Source organism: Acomys minous (assembly GCF_964271855.1).
Source record: "Acomys minous genome assembly, chromosome: 16".
Lineage (NCBI taxonomy): Eukaryota > Metazoa > Chordata > Mammalia > Rodentia > Muridae > Acomys > Acomys minous.
Window position 1 is genome coordinate 16,076,405 of NC_140498.1, and position 26,754 is coordinate 16,103,158.

General features: G+C 48.2%; 1 protein-coding gene across 2 annotated transcripts in view; it reads left to right on the forward strand.

The window, feature by feature from the left end:
• GLRA1 (glycine receptor alpha 1) overlaps positions 1 to 24,525 on the forward strand; it is a 90,466-nt gene extending 65,941 nt beyond the window's left edge. The window contains exons 4-9 of one of the 2 annotated variants that reach the window (XM_084761187.1): positions 2,674 to 2,897; positions 5,291 to 5,373; positions 7,070 to 7,207; positions 11,394 to 11,608; positions 17,620 to 17,766; positions 24,173 to 24,525. In XM_084761187.1, coding sequence (XP_084617313.1) covers positions 2,674 to 2,897; positions 5,291 to 5,373; positions 7,070 to 7,207; positions 11,394 to 11,608; positions 17,620 to 17,766; positions 24,173 to 24,487 — 1,122 coding nt within the window. In that variant the 3' untranslated portion in view covers positions 24,488 to 24,525. The remainder of the gene's footprint in view (positions 1 to 2,673; positions 2,898 to 5,290; positions 5,374 to 7,069; positions 7,208 to 11,393; positions 11,609 to 17,619; positions 17,767 to 24,172) is intronic. The other variant, XM_084761188.1, reaches the window with a different exon arrangement.
• Positions 24,526 to 26,754: the final 2,229 nt, after the last annotated feature.

The window sequence follows — 26,754 nt, forward strand, 5'->3', positions numbered from 1 at the left end:
AGCGGCAATCTCTGGTGAGAGAGATGGCTCGGCATCCAGCTTAAAGGGCCTGAGTTCAATGCCCAGGACCCACATGGTGGAAGGAGATGATAACGCCACAAGTTGTCCTCTGACCACACCATGTCTGTGCTGCACATACACACAAAGAGAGAAAGAAAGAAAGAGAGAGAGAGAGAGAGAGAGGGGGGGGGGGTAGGGAGGGAGGGAGGAAAGAAATGCTTGTATTTTTTTTCTTAAATAATCTTAGCTGCTTGAGACATATTTTAAAACAACAATATCCAGGCCTAGCCTCCATCATGGGACTCATAAGGCCTGAGATTATGAGACCAAATGTCACTTTCTATGGGGCTTGAGGGACAGGCTGCAATTAAATTACAGGAAAATCCTATAAAATGCTTAGGAACGTTTTATGACACTATCGATATTTCCACCAGAATGAAGCACACGGGAGGTGGGGGGGGCAGGAGGGCAGGGGGTGCAGTTTGAGCATGGGGAGATCATTTGTTTTCGTTCATCCCTGCCAGTGACTGGTCAAGACTAATGAGGACTGAGAAACAGCACCCCCCCCTCAAAAAAAGAAAATACAGTGTGGCCTCGTTCTTATGGCACCCACAGGGAAAGAGTAATATCTCAAGTGCGTGTGGAGGTGTATGTGGGTGGGTACATGTTGAGGGTGTATGCCTGGCTATAGGTATGTGTGTGTGTGTGTGTGTGTGTGTGTGTGTGTGTGTGTGTGTGTGTGTGTGTGTGTTTTATTGCTTGAAGGTTGGCACCGTAAGTCAGACTTGAAGTCATTAATCTTTGGGAGAGTGATGATGCCCTTTAGGGAGTCCAACACCGATGCTCTGCCCTTCTGCCTTGGGAAAGAGAAACGCACCTCAAATTCTATCCCTGGTGCTACAGCAAAATTAAAACACTTTTCTTTTTTTAAGTCTTATTTTGTTTTTATAATGTGTTTTTGTGGGGTGCGGGGGTATGTGCAGTGGGTAGAAGCCAGAAGAGGCTGTCAAACTGCCCTGAAGCTGGAGCTACAGATGGCTGTGAGGAATTGAACCTGGGTCCTCTGGATGAGCAGCAAATGCTCTCAACCTCTGAGCCATCTCTCCAGCCCTTTATGGAATATTCTTCAGCCTCATCTGCCCAGCTTCCTGACAGCTTTCCTGGGTGTGGTTGGAAATAAAAAGGCCTTTCAGTAATTCTATGAGAGAAGAGCCACTGGCCAAGGCTCAGTGGGGGATGCATTGCTCCTGCATAAGCCTCCCGTATCCCAACGTGACCTCAACTGTGAAGCTATGAATGACCCTGAACTTCTTTTTTTCTCACTGATTTACTTACAGCTGAACCTGTCAGTACACATCTTTAATCCCAAAACTCTGGAGGCAGAGGCAAGTGGATATCTGTGGGTTCGAGGCCCGCCTGGTCTACAGAGTGAGTTCCAGACCAGCCAAGACTACACAAGAGAGATCCTGTCTTTTTTTTTTAAAAAAGGAAAGGAAGGGGCTAGAAAGATGGCTCATTGGTTGAGAGCACTGGCTGCTCTTCCACAGGACCTGAGTTTGAATCCCAGCACCAACGTGGCAGCCCACAGCTCTCTGTAACTCCAGTTCCAGGACTCTGGACACCCTCACACATGCAGGAAAAACACCAATGAACATAAACTACAAGTATATATTTAAGAAAAAGGTAGAAGAGTTGAGGGGGTGCAACAATATTCTTCTGGTCTCTTCAGATACCAGGCATACACATGGTACACACATGCACATGTATACGCACATCCAAACACATAAAATAAAAATCCCCTCACCTAAAAGTAGCAAGTAAATATAACAGAATGTTAACAGGAAGATTAAGAACTACAGACTAGAGAGATGGCTCGGCAGGTATAGGTGCTTGCCGTGCAACATAAAGGACTGAGTTCAATCCCCAGGCCCCGTCCGTGGTGGAAGGAGATGTTACCTCCACAAATTGTCCTCTGACCACCATGTCTGTGTCGCATACACAGAGAGAAAAAAGAACGAGGGAAAGAAGGAAATGGTTTTTTACCATTAATCTTTCACATGTTTGAAATTTATTTTTAATCTGGTTTTGGTTTGGGTTTGTCTGTTGTTTTAGGTCAGAGCCATGCTCTGCAGTCTTGATCTGGTATTTGCTGTGGAACCCAGGCTGGCCTCAAATTCATGGCAGTGCTGCTGCCACAACTGCCTGTGCTGGAATTACAGGCATGAGCCACCATGCCAAGCTAAAACTCCTTCAAAGTAAAACATTTCTTCTTCTTCTTCTTCTTCTTCTTCTTCTTCTTCTTCTTCTTCTTCTTCTTCTTCTTCTTCTTCTTCTTCTTCTTTTTGTTTGTTTGCTTGATACAGGGTTTCTCTGTGTAGCCTTGACTGTCCTGGACTTGCTTTGTAGACCAGGTTGGCCTCGAACTCACAGCAATCCGCCTGCCTCTGCCTCCCAAGTGCTGGGATTAAAGGCATGTGCCACCACCGCCCTGCAAAACATTTCTTCTTAAGTTCAGATTTGTGTATACTTAGCTGCAGATGGGGAGACTTGTCCAGATATGCAGCCACACTCAGCCTTTTCCAGGATAGGCTTTGGGCCCCATGAGCCCTGAGAGCGGGAACCCGGGGCCTGACCCCCTGACCCGCCGACCCCCACTGCTGTCTCGGGCTGCAGGACTATAGGGTCAACATCTTCCTGAGGCAGCAGTGGAATGACCCCCGTCTGGCCTACAATGAATACCCTGACGACTCTCTGGACCTCGACCCGTCCATGCTGGATTCCATCTGGAAACCTGACCTGTTCTTTGCCAACGAGAAGGGGGCCCACTTCCACGAGATCACCACCGACAACAAACTGCTGAGAATCTCCCGCAACGGCAACGTCCTCTACAGCATCAGGTGAGTCCCGGAGCCAACAACGTGGCCAGGAGATCCTAGGACTGTGCTTCATCGAAAGCCAGGAGAGAGGATGGGAAGGGCTCCTGAGGGTAAGTGCTCTCTAAGTCGCCCTATGTTTCAACAACAGACACCATCAGTATCAAGTGCAGAGGAGCAAAGCTTGAGAGGACACAGCAGCTTGGTGGTAAATGAAACCACCGTGTAAATGGGCACAGGATAAGCCACAGCTGACACACACACACACACACACACACACACACACACACACACACACACCCCGCTTTGAACCCCATTTCCCTTGCATTAAGCCTTGGGAATCAAGACCTCCCTCTCCCTGGCTGTATCCTGTAGACAGCGGTTAGGTGCTAAGCTTTCAGAATGTCCTGTGACTCCCACTCCTAATGCGCACACACACACACACACACACACACACACACACACACACACACACACACACCTAGTCCCTAATCTTCCCCGGAGCACAAGGACAACGGATCATGGGAATAAAGAAATGGGCTAACACTCGAACCAATGGTAGCTTGGAAAACAGACTGTACAAAACACTTTCCTTTATTATATATCATTATATAACTCATGAGCTGAGTTTGACAATCCCCGTTATGTACATCAGAAAACTGAGGGTGTGGAAATTTAGGACACTTGCCCAATCTTGTCAGTGAGTAGGTTCTGATGGGGTACTAGTATGAGTCCCCTGACTTGGGGAGGGTCAGAAGAGCCATAGCTTTCCCAGGATTTCCAGAGCATCAAAATGGCCACCGCTACTGCTTCCCGTGTGCACATCAATACATGAAAATGGATGGGTGGGTTCTGATTTAGAAGAGCTACAGGGTACTAAATGGCCACCCCTCACACCTTCAGTTCCTCACTGAGGGAGAAGTCTTACCTCCCATTCAGAAAAGAACTTTAAATATCCAGGATGTGGCAAGGTGGAAAAGGAGGAGACTGGCCTGATTCTGACCCTCAGAGATGCCTAGGCTCAGTTCCTCACAGGCTATGGGGAAGGGACTTGGAACCCTCACACGGAGGGGCAGCTCTGTTGATTGAGTCTGCCCTGCCGGACACATCTAGATGAAAAAAAGTGACATGGGCCTGGGAGTCAGCCACCAAGGCCCTGCTGGGCTGCTAGAGGGAGGGTCACCTCTGCCTAGAATTCACTGCTGCCAGGACAGTTTCATGTCTCCTGAAAACCAAGTCCCAGTGCAACCTGACAGAAGGACAGGTCAGCAGAAAGTGATGGTCCCAAGGTCATTCAACATCTGGAAATTAACCCAGCCTGACAGCTGCCCCACTTCAGAGCTTTTATCCTCAGAAATGGGCCTGGCTCGTTTTTTCCAGTCACTCCTCCCGCTCCTTCTCTGCCTCTCTCCACTTCCCTCTTTCTCTCCATCCCACTCCTGAGTTTGTTCTGTCCTTAAAGAAGAATGAGTCCACACACCTGAGGCATGAGCTGGAAAGGGAGCTTCACAAAGGGCCAGGTGTGTGGCTGAGGTGACAGTAGCTATGTTCTACGGAGACATCTCCCACTGGGTACCTCAAGGAAGTGGGGGGTTGGCCTGGGGACAGCAGGGATGGGGAGCAGCATATCAGCCCACCCCAGAGCCAAGAGATTCAGCATGCAAAAGCTAGACCCATGTGATTTTAACACAGTTGCAGCCTAGCCTTTCTTACACGTGTGTCCCCAGCCTGTGGGTGAGGGAGCTTCATTGGGTAAAGAACACTCCTCTCTCCTGTGCAGCCAGTGCTCTGATGTGAGCAAAGGCTTTCAAGGTTGTATCACAGCCTGAGCTACCAGGCCTGGCATGTTACAAAAGGGCTCCCTCTGCCTCTGGGAGTGCAGTCCTTTTAAGGATGAACACCCCCAAAATAAATAACTGGCCCACTGTTTTCCTCCTGTCGATGACTGAACTAACAAATGTGAGTCAGTTGTATGGAAACAGCCAGCATGTGGGGATGAGGGGGTGGGGTCTGAACTCACTTCTGACAGGCCCAGTGTGTAACTGGAAGCAGCCAGGAGCCATGTGGAAGACTGGGGACTCGGTGGAAAACCTGGGATCTACCTGAGAGAAAAGCTGTTGGGGGGGGCAGCACCTGGCACCCCAGTAACCTGCTAAAAATAAGTCTCTAGCATCCAAGAAGACTCCAGAGAAACCCAGAAGTCCCTCTGACTGGTGACTTTGGGCCACCTCCTTCCTATCACTGACCCTCCTCTTCCATCCCAGGAGTTTGGATGCGCACACACACTTTATTCTCTAAGCACTGGTCCCCTGGTCACTGGTCCCCACCCTGGAACAATGATTTCAACTGTTGAAAGCATGAAGGCACAGACTCCCTGATTGTAGTCCCAACATCAGCCACGTCCCTTCTCTTCCCAGAATCACCCTGACGCTGGCCTGCCCCATGGACCTGAAGAATTTTCCGATGGACGTACAGACATGTATCATGCAACTGGAAAGCTGTGAGTCTGAATCATGTTGCTTTTTTTTAAGGACCCAGACTCCTATTTACCCATTGCCAGGCAGGAACCCCCTAACCATTGGACCCCAGGAGAGTACTTTCATAACTCAAAGTGCCAAGTGAGGGACTTGCATTGAGAAAAATACATTAGAAATATCTCCCCCTGCTCTGTCTCGTTGGGGCACGGGCTTTGCCATCCGCTGCATCCTCCCAGGAGGAGGCACTGTGCCAAGTCCCTTGTGAATGTGCCTGCCAGGGATGAAGAGAAATGCCCTAGGGAAATCATGGTCTGACGATGCTCAGGGGAAGCAGGCAACTGACTGCACACATCACTCTAGCACAGGGGAACTAGTGGGGTGTATTGTTGGAAGCAAGAAACGGGGTGAGGGAAAAAGGCTCTACCAGGAAAGTGACCGCCACAAAAGCATCAGAACATGACTTTGGATCCCCAGCACCTTTGTAAAAGCCAGGCACAGCTAGAGGTGGAGAGATGGGCAGATCTCAGGATCTCACTTGCCTTCCAACTTAACTGAACCAATGAGCTCCATGTTCAGTGAGAGAGACTTTGTTCTAAAACAGTACGGTGGGCGCTGGAGAGGTTGCTCAGTAGTTAGGAGCACTGGCTGTTCTTCCAGAGGACCCAGGTTCGATTCCCAGCCCCCACATGGCAGCTCACAGCTGTCTGTGACTCCAGTTCCTGGAGATTCAACACCCTCACATAGACATACATGAAAACAAAACACCAATGCACACAAAATAAAAACAATTAAAACTCTTTTTTAAAAGTTTTTTTTTTTAAGGAACTCACGCCACTCTTGCAGAGGACCCAAGTTCAGTTCTCAGCATTAACATTGGTCAGCTCACAACCACCTGAAAATCCAGCTCCAAGAAAATCTGACACCTCTGGTCTCTGATTTGCATGTGCCTGGTCTGCATGCACAGGCACACTAGCATGCATACATACACACACACACACGCACGCACGCACGCACGCACACACACGCATGCAAAAATAAATGAGGTGGAGAGCAATTGAGGAAGACATCCGATGTCAGCTTCTGACCTACACACACATGTTCGCATGACCACATAAACACATACACACATGTTACACCACACATACACACACACACACACACATGGTAGGAAATAGCTAGGTACTATACACCACAGAAGGCTGAGGCACAAAGATTGTGGGTTTGAGGACAAATGAAGCTACATGGTGAGTTTGAAGCTGGCCTGGGCTACATGAGACCACGTCCTCAAAAAATTAAAAAGAGTTGGTCCTGGGGCAAAAATCTGATTGCCTTGATTGGGCCACCATTTCCTCCTGCCTACTGTTCTCATCAAGAGCACAGGTGGTCGACCCACTCCCCAGAGGAAAACCTGTAGAGAGCAAAAAAGGAAGCTTTGTGGGATGGTGGCACGTACACGAATTGCTGGCATCAGTTACCCTTCATCATGGGCTGAGGGGCAGGATTCCAGGACAAACCTAGATGGGAGGGCTGGGGAAGGAATTTAGACACTTCACAAATTTCATCTCCTTTATGAGGGAGTGGAGAAGAAAAGGCAATGGGGTCCCCTGACTTCCACTACTATCTGGGGCTCTGCCCAGACTCCAACCCTAAGTGGAAGGCAGAGAGACCTTGCTGACTGTTCCCTCTTCCGATCTGCTTCCCCCCCTCCCCCACTCCCAGTTGGATACACCATGAATGACCTCATCTTTGAGTGGCAGGAGCAGGGAGCTGTGCAGGTGGCAGACGGACTGACCCTGCCTCAGTTTATCCTGAAGGAAGAGAAGGACCTGAGATACTGCACCAAGCACTACAACACAGGTGGGTGCAAGTGGCCATGATGCTACCCAGGACCCCAGGGCATTTCTATGGTTTTTAAATTACATGTATTATCTGTAGGCCTGGCTAGCAATTAATCAAGACACAGACACTTGTTATATTTTAAAATAGCCTTCGTTAACCTGGGGCAGGGCAGATATCAATCCTCTAAACTGCCTCCCATGGGGGGTGGGGGGGCAGGCATGAGATCCCTGCCTCAATCCCATGCCATCTGCTTCTAATAACTTCTATCAAGCTACCTCCCATCCATAATCCCAAATACTTGCTAATGTTGTTCATCTGGGCCGGATTCTCCATCCACACCATCAGCCATGTGCTTCTCCTCCAGCTAACCCATGGCAGCCTTCCTCTCTTCCCTTCAGGTCTCTCTCCTTTCTCCTCATGGCAGTCTTTCTTTTTCCCAGAATTCCTCTCTCTCCTAGCCTCACCTATCTCCTGCCCTGAACAGGTGGGATGGCTTTTTATTAAGCAAAAGGCGGGTCAGACAGTAAGCAATAGTTAGCATCAAAATACACCAGACCATCCCCCCTCCCCAACACATTTCAGATGCTCAGTCAGCCACAGAATGGTGTGGGTCTGTGCTTGTTACTCAGTGGGTACTGGGATAGATTTGGAATGAACCAAAAAAAACCAACAACAACAAAACAAACAAAGTGTCACTGAGATGCTCTTTCTGCAAGCCCTGGGGATAACTTAAACTCGGGCCACACCTAATGACAGGAGAAGCTGTCGAAAGCTGTCTTTATTCCGGGTAGGGGTCCTACTGCTGAAGCAAGTAGGGGAGTTGGAAGAAGCAAATAGAGTGCTTGTCTTGGACCCAGGCAAGAGGGAGTTGGGAGGCCATGGTTCTGATTGGTCATCAGTAACCATGGGCTACCATGGGCTCACTCTCTACGAGCCATGGGAGGTGGAGAAGTGGGAACCACAAATGGTGGGTCCAACTCTCTGTCATCCATGACTAGCCTATCCTTTGATGGGAGAGGCTGAATCCAGGAAGGAACTGGGGTTAGATCAGGGAAAACCGCACATGCCCCCATCTCAGAAGGGAAGCCAGCTCATGCGAGCACTGCGGGAGGGGGCGAGAGAGCTCGCAGGCTGGCTAGCATAATGGTAAGAGGTTGTGTCTGGCCCCAGCTGAGCAGAGGTAAGGCCTGTTGGCTATAGGACAATGACAGGTCCAAGAAGGAAGACATGGAGGAGAAAAGCCAGGGGTAGCCACGGTAAGTAGAAATCCCTGTGAGAGACAGGTAGCCTGGGCTCTAGTCTGCCTGAGACAGCTATACCTTTCTGGGTCACATCTCTGAATTGTCTGAAGACGCACTTCACCCCTGAGCATGCTGACTCAGATATACCAGTTCTCCCAATAGCCTCCACGAGCAACCACTGACCATGGGTCCGAAAACCACAGCAGCTATCCCAAACCACAGCCGTTACCAGCATGCGGCATTTTCCTTTTTATTCCACTCTTTCCTAGGGTATAATTGACTAATAAAATTTAATAGTGTATAAGCTGAAGATGCACCAAGAGGTTACCTTGATGTGGGTTGCTATCTATTATAAGATAAATACCACAATCAAGCTAATGAAATATACAAAGCACCTCCCACACAGGTGGGTACACACCATGCACCTAGGAGCTACCCTCTTGGCAGAGGGCTGAAGAACTCTGTAGATGGATCAGGACCAGAATCACAATACCAGATTGCTGGGTTTGGGGTGGTAATTTAAAAATGAAAGCATCATTTTCTGTGCATGCAAGGAGGAGGCCAGTTCGGGGGTCTGAACCGTGACCCGGAAGTGAAACTGTACAACCTCTTTAAAGGCTGGGAGCACAAAGCAAGGCAAATGGTGTGGGTTGTTACATTGACCAATCATATTTTGACCAAAGGAGGTGAGCCAGGAAGTAAACTTGGATGACTGGGCCTTATCCAGGTCACCTGGTTTGGGGACCCTTGGCTCAGATTTTTGCAGTCAGGTCCCCTCTTGGAGTTCGGCTCAGAATTTAGAATAAGGGAAGAAGGGCTGAGCAAGTTTTAAATCAAGAAAGGCAACACATTTATGACCTGTGCGCCTCACTTAATGGGGTACCAGCAACTTCTCTCTTTACATCTTTACTGTCTAACAGACAAACATGAAACATCTGAAGAAGGACAAGCCTTGTCCATTCTGGAGCCCTGTCCCTGTGTCAGTAAGACAGAGATGTTCCTGAGACGGCTGGGCTCGGGTCAGCTGTCTCCTAACAAGTTCTCCAAAGCTTAGTAATCTTGCACAACTGAGTCTGCACCCTTTGCCCAACCCCTCTCTTAAGCCCTACCCTCCCACCGGCTGTGAGTTTGATTGCCACAGACCGTATGTAAAAATGAGATGGAAAAGTACTTGTCTGTGTCAGGCCCACCATGGCTAAAAAGCAGGTTGGGAGGAAAGGGTTTCTATTTGGCTTACATTCCGCAGCACTGCTCATCCTTGAAGGAAGTAAGGACGGGAACTCAAACAGGGCAGGAACCTGGAGACAGAAGCTGATGCAGAGACCATGAAGGGGTGCTGCTTCCTGGCTTGCTCAGCCTGCTCTCTTATAGAACCCAGGATCACCAGCCCAGGGATGGCCCCACCCACAATGGGCTAGGCCCGCCCCCATCAATCACTAATTAAAGAAAATGCCTTACAGCTGGATCTCATGGAGGCCTCAACTGAGGTTTCCTCTTCTCAGATAACTCTAGTTTGTGTGTCAAGTTGACATAAGACTAGCCAGCACAGATTCGTATATTTTTGGTTGTGAGCCTAGCCTTTGACGGCTGAGCCATCTCTCCAACCCCAGCACAGAATCTTAAGTAGAGTTGGGGTTAATTCAGCCGTTTTTAAGCCTAAGAGCTAAGAGAAAGAGAAATGCTTAGGAAGGAAGGAAGGTCCATCCAAGAGTATGGATTTGGACATCATAAGTCATCAAACAGAAGGTTTACAAGACGTGAAAGAGTCAAGACACATTTGAGGACACCAGAGCAGAAGGGTCTGGAAACTCCACTTAACTCTCTTTTAGCAAACAAATAGTGATGATGGTGATGGTGATGATGGTGATGGTGATGATAATGATGATGTTGACAGCAATGATGGTGGTCGTGGTGGTGGTGATGATGGTGATGATGATGCTGGTAATGGTGGTGGTAGAGTGATAGTGATGGTGCAGATAATTAAAATGATGGTGATGGTGGTGATGATGAAGATCGTAACAATGCTGATGCCAGTATGATGTTGGAAATTATAATGGTGATGCTAGTGATAATGAAGTTAGTTATGGTGATAATTACGATGACACAAGTGGTGATAACGGTGATGATGGTGGTGGGAAATGATGTTACTGAGTATTCACAATGTGGGAAAATTGCTATAGTTCTTCATGAGCATCATCTCATTTCCCCCTACAAAAACCATTAGAGTTACTATATGAGGCCTGGCAAGAGGACTCAGAGGGCAAAGGTGCTTGTCACCACGTCTGACAACCATGGGTTCATCTTCAGGACCCAAATGGTAGGATAATCTCACTCTCAAAAGTTCTTCTCTGACCTCCACACAAGGTCCACTTGTGTGCGCACACACACACACACACACACACACACACACCAACACACACCACAAATGAATAAATAAATGTAATTTTTTAAAAGAGTAGCTACATTCAGTATGTATTTTTATCTGTCATCTTTTAGTATTCCCAGGAGGTTGTTTCCAGGAACCCCCTCAGATACCTAGATCCAAAGATGTTCACATTCCCTTGATATAGAGAAACAGTGTTTGCATATGACCTGAGCACATCCTTCTGCATGCGCTATCTCAGGAAGACTGACGGACGATGCCTAACTCAATGTAAATGCTGTGTAGACAGATGTTCACCTGTTGTCTGGGGTGTGGTAACAGGAACAGAGCCTGTACGTGTTCAGGGAAGATGGACTTCTTCTGGAAATTTCTACTTGTACTTGCCTAAAATCATGGCTGTGGCTGGCCCACTGGGCTAACCTATTTACCCTACATGAGGAAACTGAGGCACAGGACAACCGAAGCACTTGCCTGTGAGCCCAGACAGCACGGGTCTGGACCAGCACTCCAGCCAAGCTGACCCTAATACCCCCTGCTCCTCCCTCACATGCTCCACACCTCCCTTTCTGTCTTCTTGCAGGTAAATTCACCTGCATCGAGGCCCGGTTCCACCTGGAGCGGCAGATGGGCTACTACCTGATCCAGATGTACATCCCCAGCCTCCTCATTGTCATCCTGTCCTGGATCTCCTTCTGGATCAACATGGATGCTGCACCAGCTCGTGTGGGCCTGGGCATCACCACCGTGCTCACCATGACCACACAGAGCTCTGGCTCCCGAGCCTCCCTACCCAAGGTGAGTGGCAGCATTGGGGAGCACTGAACCCCAGAGTGGAGAAGTCTCTGCCACCCCTCATCCCTGCCTCACGCATGGAGAACATACAGAGTGTATCACCATGCATATACATGCAGTGTGTGGCATTGTTGCCAGAAGTTGTGGTCTGGACCACAGTATCTAGGTTCTTGGCATCTCCTTCAAAGAATTGGCAGGAAATAGAATGTGCATGCAGTTTGTAAAATATAAAAAAACAAAAAACAAAAAACAAAAACAAGACTTTTTCATGCACTGTTTCCAGTCAGGGACACACACATTACTCTGTTCTAACACAGGGACACTGAAGGAATATCCAACACATACTCCATAACCTTCACCTACATTCTCCAGTTTTCAGTACTTTGCTACATTTGTTCTGTTTATCTATATACAGAGATAAATAGGTAGATACATAGATACATAGGTAGAAACATAGCATAGATCAATGACATATGTAGGCAAGATATACATACATACATACATACATACATACATACATACATACATACTCCTAGCTACCATTAACTGTCAACTTGATGCAACCTAGAGTCATCTAAGGGAGTCTCAGCTGAAGGATTGCACAGATCACATTGGCCTGTGTGTGTGTCAGTGGAGAGATTGCCTCAATTGATAGAAGATATAAGTTGACATAAGAAGGCCCAGCCCACTGTGGGCAGCACCATCTCTAGGTGAGTGGTCCTGGGCTATGTAAGAAAGCTGGCTGAGCACAAGTGGTAGAGAGCAAGCTAGCAAGCAGCACGGTTTCTACTTCAAGAACCTGAATCCCTCCCCTGATTTCCCTCAATAATGAAATGTGTTCTCGAGGCATCAGCCAAATAAATCCTTTTCCTCTTCTAGCTGCTTTTGGTCAGAGCATTTGTCACATAAACAAAAAAAGAAATTAAAACCAATGAGCACGTGGTAGATGGATAGACTGACTGACAGAAAGATAGCGATGATGAATAGATAAATTAGATATAGATAGATAGATAGATAGATAGATAGATAGATAGATGACAGATAAGTAGACAGTTGGAAGGAGTTATAGAAGAACAATTATATATACATAGATATGTTATTAATAGATTGATAAATATATGGATGATAGGACCAGGGTAGGTAGATGATCAAATATTCTGCCTCTTTTTGTCTCTTCTGAGGGTCTGGTCCTCATGTGTTGGTGGCTTTGGTAGTTTCCCATGAGTCTCTGCGGCTCTGCTCCTCTTCCCTCATTCCGCCCCTCAGACTCATGATCTCAAGGCTGCTGGTCCCTCTCTAGCCTCACATTCACCGCTGTCGGTGAAATCCTCATCTCGATTATTTACTTTCAACTTCAGAGTTTTCATTTGGTTTCCTTATAGTTTTCATCTTCTTATTAATGTGTTCTGTTTAGTGAGTGAGTACTCTCAACTTTTCCTTTAGTTTCTTTTTGTTGTTTTATTTTGCTTGAGACAGAGTCCACTCTGTAGCTCAGGCTGTCCTTGAATACGTGGTGACCCTACACCCACAGTCTCCTTAGTTCTGGGACTACAGTTGTGTGCTGCCATGCTCGGTTTCCCATACACGGTTTCTTTCAGTCACTTGAATATGTTTAAGATAATTTAACATCTTTGTCTACCCAGCATGGTAGTGACACACATGCCTTTAGGAGACAGAGGCAGCACCGTCAGAAGTACAAAGTCATCCTCAGCTACACAGCAAATTCAAGGCCACCTGTGGTATCCTGTCTTAAAAAATAAAATAAAATAAAATAAAAGGATAGAGGATGGCTTAAAGATTAAGAGTACTCACTGCTCTTGCTGATGACTTGCATTAAATTCCTTCTCCTTTGAGGTCACCCCCAGGGGATCCATTGCCTCTGGCCCCTTTTGCACATATCCATACACAGACATAACACATATATAAGTAAAAATAAAATAAAATAATTAACTCCCTGTTAAGTCTGCTATCTGGATTCTTCAGGTGCCATTTTTTTTTTCCTGCTCCCAAATCAGGGTTTCTCTGTGTAGCCTTGGCTGTCCCAGACTCACTTTGTAGACCAGGCTACCCTCGAACTTACTTTAATCCACCTGCCTCTGCCTCCCACCTTTTTTTCCTTTAACAGGGTCATATTTTTCTGGTGGGAGAGTTATTTTCTATTTTGGGGACTTGGGGGAGGGGTTGGGATTTTGGGGGGTTTTGTTTGTTTGTTTGTTTTTCTCTCTAATTGCACATTTCACACACGACAGCAGGGCAAGCTTTGGAATTCATATTCCACCCCAAGAACCTGTTGTCATTTGTTCTTAACTTGGTCTGAACTGGGTCTATGAGCCTTGGATTCTCTGTTAAGTCAACCACTGAAGACCGGGCTCCCTGAGCCTGGTGGCAATGCCAAAACCAGACAGAGATTTGTATGGACTGTGCAGATCCTATAAGTGTCCTCATCTCCTCCTGAGAGAGTCTGTTAGGATGCAGGTATCTTCCAATATCATCCAGGCAGTGGATAGGTTGGCCTTGGCCTTCATTTCCCGCTTGGGGGTTAGGGGGCAGTCCTGGGTTTTCCCTGGGCACTCACAGATTAGCCTGCTGTGGCATCTCATCACACAGCTCCCTTTCCTGAACTCTTCACTTACCATGGCGAAGGCTAGAACCCAGGCCCTTGAGCTCCCCACACAGGGGCCCCACTACCGAGCTCTGTCCCCAGTGGCCTTTTCAGTGTTTTTGATTAACCTGTTGTTTTGCCTCGGTGCCTCCGACAGCAATCTCCACTAATTGTTTTCGACAAATGTCCCCCAGATTAAAACGATACAAATGAAAACTTTTCCCACTGGACCCTCTCTGCAAACCAGGTCAAATAAAGGCAGGCTGCTGCAAATAGGAGCACTAAGCAAACAGCCAGTGAGGTCAAAGGAGGAAGGCGGGGCATGGCTTGAAGCAGCGCAGACTCCTCTGCCCACTCCAGTGGCTGCCTGATGGATGGTTATTACTATGCTTTTCCAGATGTTGATTTTCAAGGCTACTGTGGCGGGAGTGGGGGGTGGGGGGAGATGGGGGGGTACAGGGGGGGTGGAGGTAGGGTAGGAGCAGAGCAAGTTAAATCACCCAAAGCCGCAGGGGAATTAAAACCCGAGCACACAGCAACTCTGCATAGAGGTTCATGGCATCGCTCTTCTTTCTACCAAAAGGCCAAAATGATTGATAATCCGCCATCCAATGGACAGACAGAGACAGCGCTGTGTATCCACACAATGGAATATTATTAAGACATAAAAATAAACTGCTGGGGCTAGAGAGACAGCTCGGTGGCTAAGAGCACTTGCTTCTCTTGCCAAGGATGGGCCTTGAGTTCCCAGCACCCATGTAGGGCAGTGCACAGCCACCTGTAACTCCAGCTGTAGGCGGAACTGATGCCTTCTTCTGGCCTCCACAGGCCGGAACATCTCTACACACAAACACACTCACGTAAATAAATGTAAGATAAATCTTTAAAACTAAATACAAATAAATGCTGCTGCTGCATACAACAGTAAGATGAACCTCAAAAATATTATAGGTAGGAGAAGCCAGCCATGGAAGGACACGTGTTGTATTGTTATTCCAGAGTGGAATTCTGGAATGTTCAGAACAGAGATGCCACAGGAACAGGAAGTGGATCACTTGATCTTCAGGGTTGGGGAAGTTGAGACATGAGGAAGTAATAGCCACCAGCTTTCAACAGGCATGGTGACACATGACCTTAACCCCAGCACTAGAGAGCCAGAGGCAGGGTCTCTGTGAACTCCAGACCAGCCTAGTCTACGTAGCAAGATCCTATTTTAAAAAGAAAAAAAATACAAGCTTTCTTTTTGAGGTAGCAAAAGTCTCCTAAAATTGTCTGTGAGGGGCTAGAGGGGTTGCTCAGTGGTTAAGACTCCCGAGTGCTCTTGGAGAGGACCAGGGCTCAGTACCCAGTACCCACATAGTAGCTCACAACCAGTTCCAGGGAATCCAGGCACTTACATATGTGCAGGTAAAACATTAATACACATGAAATAAACATAAACAAATGCCTGAAACTGTACAGATGTTATGAACGTCATTGAATTGTACACCTGAGTGTGAACTGAATACCATTCAAACCTAGATGATACTGGTTTTTGGTTGGTCAGTTGATTTGGTTTTCTGAGACAGGGTTTTTCTATTAAAACCTAGCTATCCTGGAAGACCAGGCACTGTAGTCGAGGCTGGCCTCCAACTCAGAGAGATCCACCTGCCTCTACATCTCAAGCGCCTGGATTACAGGTTTGCACCACCACTGCCCAGCTGTTACAAACTTGCTATTCTCTCTGAAATCCAGCTGTTGTTGTTGTTACTGCTGCTGCTGCTGTTGTTGTTGTTGGTGGTGGTGGTGGTTGTTGTTACTACTTTTTTGTTTGTTTGGTGGGGGGCGGGCTCGTGTAAGCAACAGGGCGCATGTGAAGGTCAGAGAACAAGCTAAGGAAGCTGGTTCTCTCCTTCCACCATAGGAGGCCTGGGGTTTGAACTCAGGTCATCGGGCTTGACGGCAAGTGCCCTTTCCCACCGAGTCATCTCTCAGCCATCAACCGCTTTCCTTGAATGAACTCTCACAGGATTGCTACAAGCCTTTGGTCGCTAATCAACAGAGTTCTAGACAATGTGGCTGTAGCGATTTCTGCCAGTGCGCTCACTGGTTACGTTAAGGGACAGTTTCCACGGGTCCTGGCAGTGCTGTTTGCTAAGAGCAAACACTAGTTTCACGCCAATGCTCAGTCCAGCATCCTCTCAGGCTTAGATACGATGCTCCACTCCACAAACTGAAGGCGACAGAGCTGCATCCTCCTCCTCTCATTGCTTCTCTTGTGAGCATCCTATCTTCTCCCTGACATCCTTCCCAGTGTTCAGTGTGCTCCTCTGTCCTCCTCTGCTCTGTCCATTCAAACATCCCAGGTGAGGACCAGTGGGCAGTGGAGAAAGTTACTGTGTCCCCACTCAACACAGCAATGTCCTCTTATCCACAGGGAGCAGAATCTAGGGACATGCCACTACTATACTCTTTCTCTGGAGAGTGCATAAGTGACAGATGGTACCAAATGTCCTGGTTTTTTTTCCCCCCTATACACAGCATAATCTTGTAAACGCTGTGTTCTGCTGCAGGGCTGGACAGATTGCTCAGTGGGTAAGGATGCTTGCTGTTCTTGCAGAGGACCCAAGGTCATTTCCCAGCACCACTCTGAGCAGCTCATAACTCTCTGTAACTCCAGCTCCATAGGATCTGATGGCCTCATCTACCCTCTGCAGATACTACACTCACTTGCAAATACACACAGACACATATAACTCAAAAATAAATCTTTTTAAATTTTATTCTTAGGCTGGAGAGATAGCTCGGTGGTTAGGAGCACTGTCTGCTTTTCTACAGGATCCAGGTTCAATTCCCAACATCCACAAGGTAGCTTATATAACTATCTGTAACTCCAGTCCCAAGGAATCCTGCACTGCCTTCTGGCCTTTTCAGGAACTGCATTTATGTAGTGCACAGACATACACACAGGCAAGATACCCATCTATGTATCATTAAAAAAAAATAAGATCAAATTTTTCTTTAAATAAAAACTTGCTATTGATGTAGACCTTAGCAATGTCAGCAAAGGATTTTTTTTCCTTCTGTATTAAATTGAGAGCTTTGCGTTTTTGCTTTAAAAAAGCTTTAAGTGGCTTTTCTTTTCATGTCTATATTAGCAACATCACTGTTTTTGTACTTTGGGGTCATTATGGAGTAAATTGAGCTTTGGCTGCAATAGTGCACATAGCTACTAAATGACTGATAGAAGGGCAGTGTACATACACTGTATACAGTTGAGAAAGAATGACATCATTAGCAGGGTGGATGCAAAGGCCATCACACTGTTAAGATTAGTGCACAGCCTAAAACTCATTTCTGGAATCTACCATGCAACGTTTCAGGAAATCTTCCTCTCCTCATCTCGCTGTGCTTTCCCCCACCCTCACGCCAGGTGTCCTACGTGAAAGCCATTGACATCTGGATGGCCGTGTGCCTGCTCTTCGTGTTCTCCGCCCTGCTGGAATATGCCGCTGTCAACTTCGTGTCTCGGCAACACAAGGAACTGCTCCGATTTAGGAGGAAGCGGAGGCATCACAAGGTAGGCCTCTGGGAGGAACCCTAGGGATGGGCAGCAGGTGGACGGCGGGCGAGCTCAGGGGCAGCAGGTGCACAGTGGACGCGCTCGAAACAGTCTGCTTATCCCTGCTTCACTGGGCTGTCCCCGGGGGCAACAGAGTCCTGAAAAGCTTCATTTACACACACACACACACACACACACACACACACACACACACACACACACCGTGAACAATGACCTAGTTGGGTTACAAGGAACCTCCTGTAAACAACGGTGCTGTAAGGATTGTCGTGTGACACAAGAAGCAAATGCCCATGATGACAACCAGCTTCACCCCACAGACATGACAGCCTAGGACAGGCCTGCTACTTGTTTTCTGCAATGCGATGTCAAGCTGACCTGTCTCTGGCCTCTGTTTCTTCATCATCTACAAAAAAAACTGCCTTGATGGGGGGACTGTACTGAGGACAAAGCCAGAGGTTCCAAGGGAGCTTTAAATTTTGTCCGTGACATAAAGGATGAAAACTATTACACACACACACACACACACACACACACACACACACACACAGCTCCCTATTACTATGTTATTTAAACACTGGCAACATGATTCGATTAACCTCTTGGCAATCTACCAGAGGCTACTCTTCTGAGACAGGGGATGCCCTTGTGGGGGTCCAGACAGCAAGGTCCTTCTATGGCTGCACTGGGAAAATTTTGGCAGGCAAGATGGGACTTCTTAGAAGGCTTCCTACTGCCCTTTAGGACACCAAGCCCCTCCTTTGAAGTAGTAATCATCTGTAGGCACTGGAGTGCACACTTGTAATCCCAGCACTCGGGGGAGATGAGCAGAGACAGAGGATTGGGGGGTTCAAGGTCAGCCTGGGCTACAGCACAAGACCCTGGAGACAGACAGACAGACAGACAGACACAGACAGAGAGACAGACACAGACAGACAGACAGACAGACAGACAGACACAGACAGAGAGACAGACACAGACAGACAGACAGACAGACAGACAGACAGACAGACAGAGACAGATCAGGACTGGAGATGTGTCTCTGTTGGTAGAATTTCCTCCTAGCATTCATGAAGCTCCCAGTTCTGTGCCTCGCGCTGCATCAATCCAGACCTGCGCACACATCTCTAACCCCAGCCCTTGGAGGCGGAGGTTGGAGAATCAGAAGTTCAAAATCATCCTCTGCTATATCAAGTTCAAGGGAAGCTTGAGCTACATTAAAACTTTTCTTCAAAAATAAAAATAAAATAAAATGAGGTAAAGAGTCTCCATTGGAATCCCAGCCCTCTGAAAGCTGGAGCAGGAGAACGTTCAGTGTGAAAAGCTAGGAAAGGTTAGGTGAAGAAGGGAAGACCCTCTGGGAAGTTACGGAGATGCTGTCTTCTAGGCTGGGTGAAGACTTCCCAGTGTGTCTGCTTTGTGGTCCCCCACGCTCCTGTGAGTGACCGCTCACCCAGCTCTGTAAGTAAATCCAATAAAAATCACTGTTGCGAGGGAGATTTCAAGGCTAGCCTTGGCTATCGAAAAAGAAAGGAAAGGAGGGGAGGAAAGGAGAGAGAGGCAGAGAGGAAAAAAGAAAGAGGGGGAGGAAGTGGCAAGAAGGAGCAGCTTCAGAGCTGGCTCGGTGGTTAAGAGCACGGGTTGCGCTTGCAGACGGCAGGCGTGGATTGTGAGAATTCACATGTCAGCTCACAACCACTGGTAACTCCAGTATGAGATTTGATGTTTTCTTCTCATCTTAGAGGACACTAGGTACATATATACATGCAGGCATTCTCACATACTTGTAAAATACATATTTTTTTAAAGAAAGAACAGTACATTTAAAGTCACCTTGAGCCATAAACTTCCGGCTTCACCTGAAGCACTTGCTAAGGACCCATTCCCCCTGCACAGTCTGCACAACGGAGCTGCCCTTGGGCAGAGCACACACTCTCCAGCTCAGCACAGTCAGCAGCTCACTCCATCACTCCCCCTGTGCACAGCTGAATTAACATGACCTCGCTCACAAGCGCTCTACACTTGGCCCCAGTATCAGAAGCCAAAGAGGGTTCCTCAGGCCCACAATATGGAAGACCTTCCCTTGGCATCTGGGTTTGGCTTGCCCTGGAGACCTGCAGATTTGCAGAAACCTCCCTTGAGTAAGAAGCTCCTGGTGGGAAATGGTGGGGAACTAGCTCTGGCCTGGATTTCTCTCGGCCAATGAGTTGGGCCAGGCTCCCCAACTCCCACTGTTTTTCCATGTTTTCAAATATTGCCTCATTTGCTGGGCAGAAAACATCCAGCCTTCCAAGTCCCTGGCCCGCCTTGTTAGAAGGATCATTAGGAAGCGTCTGTGGGGCCTAGACTCGGCAGGAACTTCATCTCCCTTGGGTGGACAGGCGGATTGCACAGTCTTATGTCCCAATTTCCTGCTCTCTCCCCAAGCATCTCTTGGCAGATGAGCATGCATGTCCTGCCACCTGCTGGCTGTAATAGGAATAGCAAGGCCTTTCCCATCATTCCTCTAGCGTTTTCTTTTCTCCAGGATACAAGGGGCCGCTGTCTAGCTAGAAGGGCCCAAACCTTCTTCCCTGCCAGTGTGTAACAGATTCAGAAGGTAGAGCATAACTCTCCAAAAATGTCTAGGAACGCTAATTTGGTGTTTCCCATGCCAATAGCGCCCGTTATATATAGTGGGGATGAGTGTTGTGGTGGTGCTCCTGTTTGTGTACAGACAGTTAGTTATGTACAAGAGACACTGCTCATCTATTGCAGTGCTCGTTCTGAGTTTTTCCTCTTATTTATTTGCTTTTTGAGACAGTCTCTTGCCTAGGCTGGCCTTGAACACTGTGTGGGTGTGTGTGCTCGTGTGCACTCTGCATGTGCAGAAATATGGAGATCAGAGGACAACTCACAGGAATCTGTTCTGTCCTATTGTGTGCATCCAGCAGCTCAAACTCAGGCTTTCAGGCTTAGGAGAAAGCACCTTTACCCCCTGAGACAATCTCATCAGCCTATACCTGCCTTATTCTTTTTTACATTTTTTCAAAGTTTATTTATTTTTATTTTATACCTATGAGTATTTTGTCTATGTGTGTGTGTGTGTGTGTGCCTGGTGCCAGAGGAGAAGACCAAAAAATGGGGGAGGGCACTGAATCCTCTAGAAGTGGAGTTAGAGACGGTTGTGAGCCACTAGGTAGGTACAGGGAATCGAACCCAGGTCCTCCGCAAGAACAGCCAGTGCGCTTAACTACTAAGCCACCTCTCCAGCCTAGCTCCTTCTTAGAGCACTGAGCGTTGCTCTTGGTTTTACATGCCATAGTTCTGAGTTAGAGCTGCAGATGCTCAGAGACCATTTACACACCTGTGTCCTACATCACCAATGCTGTCAGAACTGAAGTGTTATGCTGTATAGTGATAAAGGTCATACAAAAAGAAAAAAGAAAACATCCACTTGTATTCTCTACCCCCTAAGAGGAAGGGCAAGTTTATGTTGAGATGTCATAAAGACCCAGGTCCCCTGCCAGGCACTAGGTGCTGAAATGTGTTGGCTTCCCCCACTCCACCCCTTGGCCTTGGTCTGGAGCCTCCACCGCCTTCCAGGCCACAGACAGTGTTTGCTTTGCGCTGTCTGCCCTCGTCATATGGCCCACATTCTCCTTCTTCCATCCTGAACGCTGAACCAGGTGCAGTCATCGATCGTGAACTTCCTGGTCATTAGCCATGTGTCCAGTGCAGACTGCAACCCCACTTAGACAAACTAACGGAATGCAAAGAAGAAAAACGTAAAAGGAGCCTGGGTGGGATCAGACATCAGGGGCACTTGTGGGGGACCCAGGACTTGTAAAGGGCCTGGGTTTCATTCTCAGCACCCACAAATGGTAGCACCCACAACTGTCTATAACTCAAAGTTCAGGATACCTGACACTCTTTTCTGGCCTCTGAAGGGACTGTATGCACTTGGAACACAGACATACATGCAGGGAAAACATCCATGGAGCTGGGCAGTAGTGGCTCACATCTTTAATCCCAGCACTTGGGAAGCAGAGGCAGGAGGATCTCTGTGAGTTCCAGGCCAGCCTGGTCTACAAAGTGAGTCAAAGGATAGCCAAGGCTAACACAGACCCTGTCTCAAAAAGCCAAAAGGATAGAGAGAAAGACAGAGAAAGAGAGAGAAAGACAGAGACAGAGAGAGGGGGGCGGGGAACATGCATGCACAGAAAATAAATATATGTAAGAAAAATATTTAAGGAGGCTGGAACTGGTGAAGATCTTAATTATTGAAGAAATAACTTTACTAGGAGAAATAATTTGATTAGGTTTTGTGCTTCTACACCAAAAACTCTTGTCTGTATGCCCAGGGTTTGTTTCATTTGCAGTTTTGTATGTTGGAGTGCTGCTGGGTTTAGGGAATAGGCCCTCATATGCTTCAAGCTGCCCTCCGTCTGTGTCGCTAAGCTGTCTAGAACTCTTGAGCCCATTGCTTCTGCTCCCAAACACCGGGATGACAGGCTGCACCATGGATGCCCTCACAAACCTTACTCTCTGACACAGTGAGTCTCAACCTTCCTAACGCTGCAGCCCTTTATACTGTCCCTCGTGTTGTGGTGACCTCCAGCCATAAAAGTATTTTCATTGCTAATTCATAGCTGTAATTTTGCAACGGCTATGAATCATGTTATAAAAATCTGTGTTTTCCAATAGTCTTAGGTGACCCCTGTGGAAGGGTCGGTCATTCAACGCCACCCCCTAAGGGGGTCACAACCTACAGGTTGAAAGCTGCTGCTTTAATAAGAGAGGTAACATCCGCAAAAGAACTAGACCCCCAGTGGGGTGAGAGCTTTCCTGGGGGGGGCGGGCAGATAGCCGAGAGAATGACTAGAATTAAACCAAAAGGAAACGCTCCAACATCCTCAAGCATAAGGGAACGTTTCAGGGTGACTGAAGAATAATGTCACCTAGAGAATGGCGGAAATAAGATGGAGCAGGTGTGCATACTCCAGGGAATCCGAGGCCTTCTTTAGCACTGGAAAAATTTAATTATCCTGAGGTCAGTGGCAGCCTACTAGAAAGTTCTGAGATACTGGGGCAGGAAGAGTGAGAGTCTGGGTCGTCCAGTCTGGCACGTCCTATGGCGGCGGAGGCATGGGAAGATTAGCGTGTCACTTTCTGCGCAGAACTTATTATTCTTGTCAGCAGAATTCCTCTCCTGGAAGCTCTCAGTGTCCAGGAGGGCAATTCCGAGCTGGTAAACCTTGCCGGCACTACGAACTGAATTAATTGTTAGCTCAGCTGCAGCCAAAACGCTGGCCTTGGCCTGCAGAGCTGGCTCAGCCACTAAAGTGGTTGTGGTTTGAGGGTTAGGACCAGAATCCTACCAACCTCCTAAGTGCCAGGCAGGTTCCATAACCTTCCTGTGACCCCCAGCTCAAGGGAGGCAGACACAGGGGACACCTGGAGCAAGCTGGCCTGCTGAACTGGTGAGCTCAGGGTTCAACTGGGAGACAAGGAACCGGGAAGATACTTAACATCAACCTCTGACCCTCACAAGTCCACACACACGCACACATGCACACACGCACACACATGAGCATACATATATGTCACACACATACACACACAAAACAAACCAAACACATTGGCCTTTCAGTCCTTTCTGGAACTACAGGTGTATATAGGGGACTGAGCAGGGCAAGATGGAGCTGACTGGAAAAGGGAGGGACCGCCAGGATTGGGGTTCCAGCATTTTACATAGGAGAAGTCCAACAAAGCTGGCAGGGATGCTGGGCTGGGGCTGGAAAGGTAAGTTGAAGCCAAATGATAAAGGGCCTTTGACAAGCCTATGGAAACTGGAAGGCTGTTGGAAGTGATGGTGTGGGAACAAGAGGCAAGAAGAAGCCGTGGTTTCCCTGGCTTGTAACACAGGAAAGCCAGGGGCTCTCTGCTCCTTCCCACGCCATCACGGGGTGGGGATGATGGGAAGGACCACAACAGAGGCAAAGCAGGGGATGTCGCCACACCATCCTCCAAAACTCTAACAAAAATCCGGGCCAGCCTTCAGTCACCTTCTCAATGCAACCTCCAAAGGTCAAAAAGCCTCGAGAAGAAACCTTGAAATAATTCTCAGGCACGAGGAAGGAAGTTTCCTGTCTGAGGTCACTTGGTCAGTAAATGACAGAGAGCCACAACCTGGCACAGGGCTCAGGCCTCAGACCCCGTGACCACTCCCATCCCCTGGCTTGCATCTGTTTCAGCGCGTGAGCGGCGCCCCTCTATAAGGCTCAACTCCCCAGCCAGCCAGACTGCCTCCAGAAACTGGGGATGCAAAGCCTGAGAGACAGGGAGGATCAGCTGGCATGGCCTGGCCTCCCAGGGGGGAGTGCCTTGCAGGGAGGGTGCCCAGCCCTTGTCTTATTTTAAGTAGAGCCCCATGCTTAATCTGTTTCAGGATGATGAGGGTGGGGAAGGCCGCTTCAACTTCTCTGCCTATGGGATGGGCCCAGCCTGTCTGCAGGCCAAGGATGGCATCTCCGTCAAGGGCGCCAACAACAACAACACTACCAATCCCCCTCCTGCACCATCCAAGTCCCCAGAGGAGATGCGGAAACTCTTCATCCAGAGAGCCAAGAAGATTGACAAGATATCGCGCATTGGCTTCCCCATGGCCTTCCTGATCTTCAACATGTTCTACTGGATCATCTACAAGATTGTCCGAAGAGAGGACGTCCACAACAAGTGAAGGCTCTTGGGTGGGGGCTGGGGGGAGGGGCTTGGGAGAGGGTGGTGGGAGGAGCACAGAGGCTGGAAGCCAGGGGAAGAAGGGGAGAGAGAGAGGGAGAGCGCACACCCATCTCCCTCCACCAAGTGCAATAGCAACTATAGAGATAGATGCTTTCAGGGTGTGGCAGTATCCATCTGGCCTCCGAGGGCATAGAGGTGGGAGGGCCTTTTTGAATACAGCAACTGAGGACCATGAGGGGGGAGGGCGGGGCTTGGGGAGGGGGGGATCGGGAAATCACAGCTTTCAAAATTCAAGTCCATTGGGTTGAACGGGAGGTTTCCTGTTTGGAGGTCAGTGCTGCCTGCTCCAGAGCGGGAAAGCAGTGTAATATATGACATCTAGCCATGCTTAACATTAATGCCGAACCCACAAGAGCAAAAGATGCATCTCTTAAATCAGCCTAGTAACTGCTTAAACTTTCAAAGTCCCCAAAGTAATGGACAATTTTTTTTCCCCAGAGTAGAAATGGTCACAAATCAGCTTGCTGTGGTATGTGTGCCCCGCCCCATCACACCCTTACCAATGTCTATCTTCAAACTGACACACACACACACACACACACCCGTGGACACATGCCAAAAAAGCCATTCTGCCTCTGCTTTGAGAGGGTCATGTGACACAGGCAGGAGTTGTGGAGGTGGATAAAGGTGAGAAAGTGACTAAAGAGGAGGACCACAGAAGAAGCCCGCAGATGGAGAATCCAGGAAACTCACTGGGTACCAAGCTTGCTTCCTCTTGCTTCTGCGCTTCAACGCTGGCCCAACTTGGCGCCCAGCCCTATGGCCGCCATGGTCTTCTCGTTGTATTACCAATATGCAATCTTTTTTATTGTTTAAAAAAAAAGTAATAATCTCAACAGATAATATGGGAAGAGACTGAGTGTAAACCCATGAACTTTTTTCCAAATGTCTATTTTTTTGGAGAATCTGTTTGGAACTGCAAGTAGGTGTGCTATGGGGAAGGTGAACAGGGCAACGGGTCCCGTTGCCAGGCGGGAGTCGAGGTCAAAGATGTGAAAGGGTGAAAGGGACGGTGCCAATGCTGCTGAGCATTCTGGGGTTTTTTTTGGGGGGTGGGGGGAAGAGACGGTGATATTTAGAAAGCCCAGTCATTATATTTTGACATTTCATATATCATAACATGGAAAGTTTAGGGGGATGACCCCCATTATATTTTTATAAGTCTTTTTATTTTAAAGATGCTTTGCACAGCTTTAACACATAGGAAAGGGAGACAAACGTTTCTCTTTCCTTCTAACTCTGAAGTGCCGGAATAATCCCACACTTGCCAGAGCACTCCAGGGAAGAGCGACAGGGACTGAGATGCGCTGAGTTGGGAAAAGGGACCCTGCTGGCAGATCTGGATAGGACCTGCGAAGGCAGGAAGCCTGGAGCAAAGGCACTGCTGCACACCATGGCGAGTACACTGGCATTTTCTGTCCTAGCACTTTACTGTCTTGGCCTTGGGTCGGGGTTATAGGTAGAACGGGGGTTTGATCACTGACAATCAGCCTGGAGTTTGGTTTGTATCCTTCGGGCTAGAGAGCTCAGGGGCAGGATGGAGGAGTGGACTGAAGAGATGGTGCCTGCCTGAGCCTCACCATGCACTTTCCCTGGGGAGTTTTCCTTCCTTCCCTGTGGCATCCGGGCCAAGGCCTACATGGGTCTACTACAGAGAAAGCCAAGACAAAGAGCAGGGGATCTGAGTGATGAAAATGCACTGTGCAGCCATGGGATGAGACTGAAACATCGAGGATTCCACCAGGTCCAAGGTCAACTGGCCCATGCCTTCCCTCTTCTTGGGACTGTACAAACCAAAAAGACAATGCCCTTTTGGGCTCTGGGTGAGGGAGGCCCAGGACCTTTGTTCATGGGAAATCTTGAGCCCTGGGAGTCCTGTGACTGGGTGACTCTCATCTGAGGTGGCCTTTTCCCACCACAAACATGTTCAAAGCAGAAAAAGTAAGAGTGGCCTTGAATAATCAGGGTCCGAGATGAAGGTGCCAGTGTGCACAGCTGAGAGCATCTTCCTCAGCACAAGGAATCTTGCCACTCGAGTTCTCTGCATCTCAGGAGAGGCCACAATTAGTCCTTTCCAGTGGCACTTTATTCTCTGTATTTAGGTAATAAATACTCGTAACAGAAAATAATCAACAGAACCCTCTCCTTGCCGTACTTAGAGCGACTCAAGCCTAGGTGAGCGGAGGGCCACAGGAGACTCCAAAA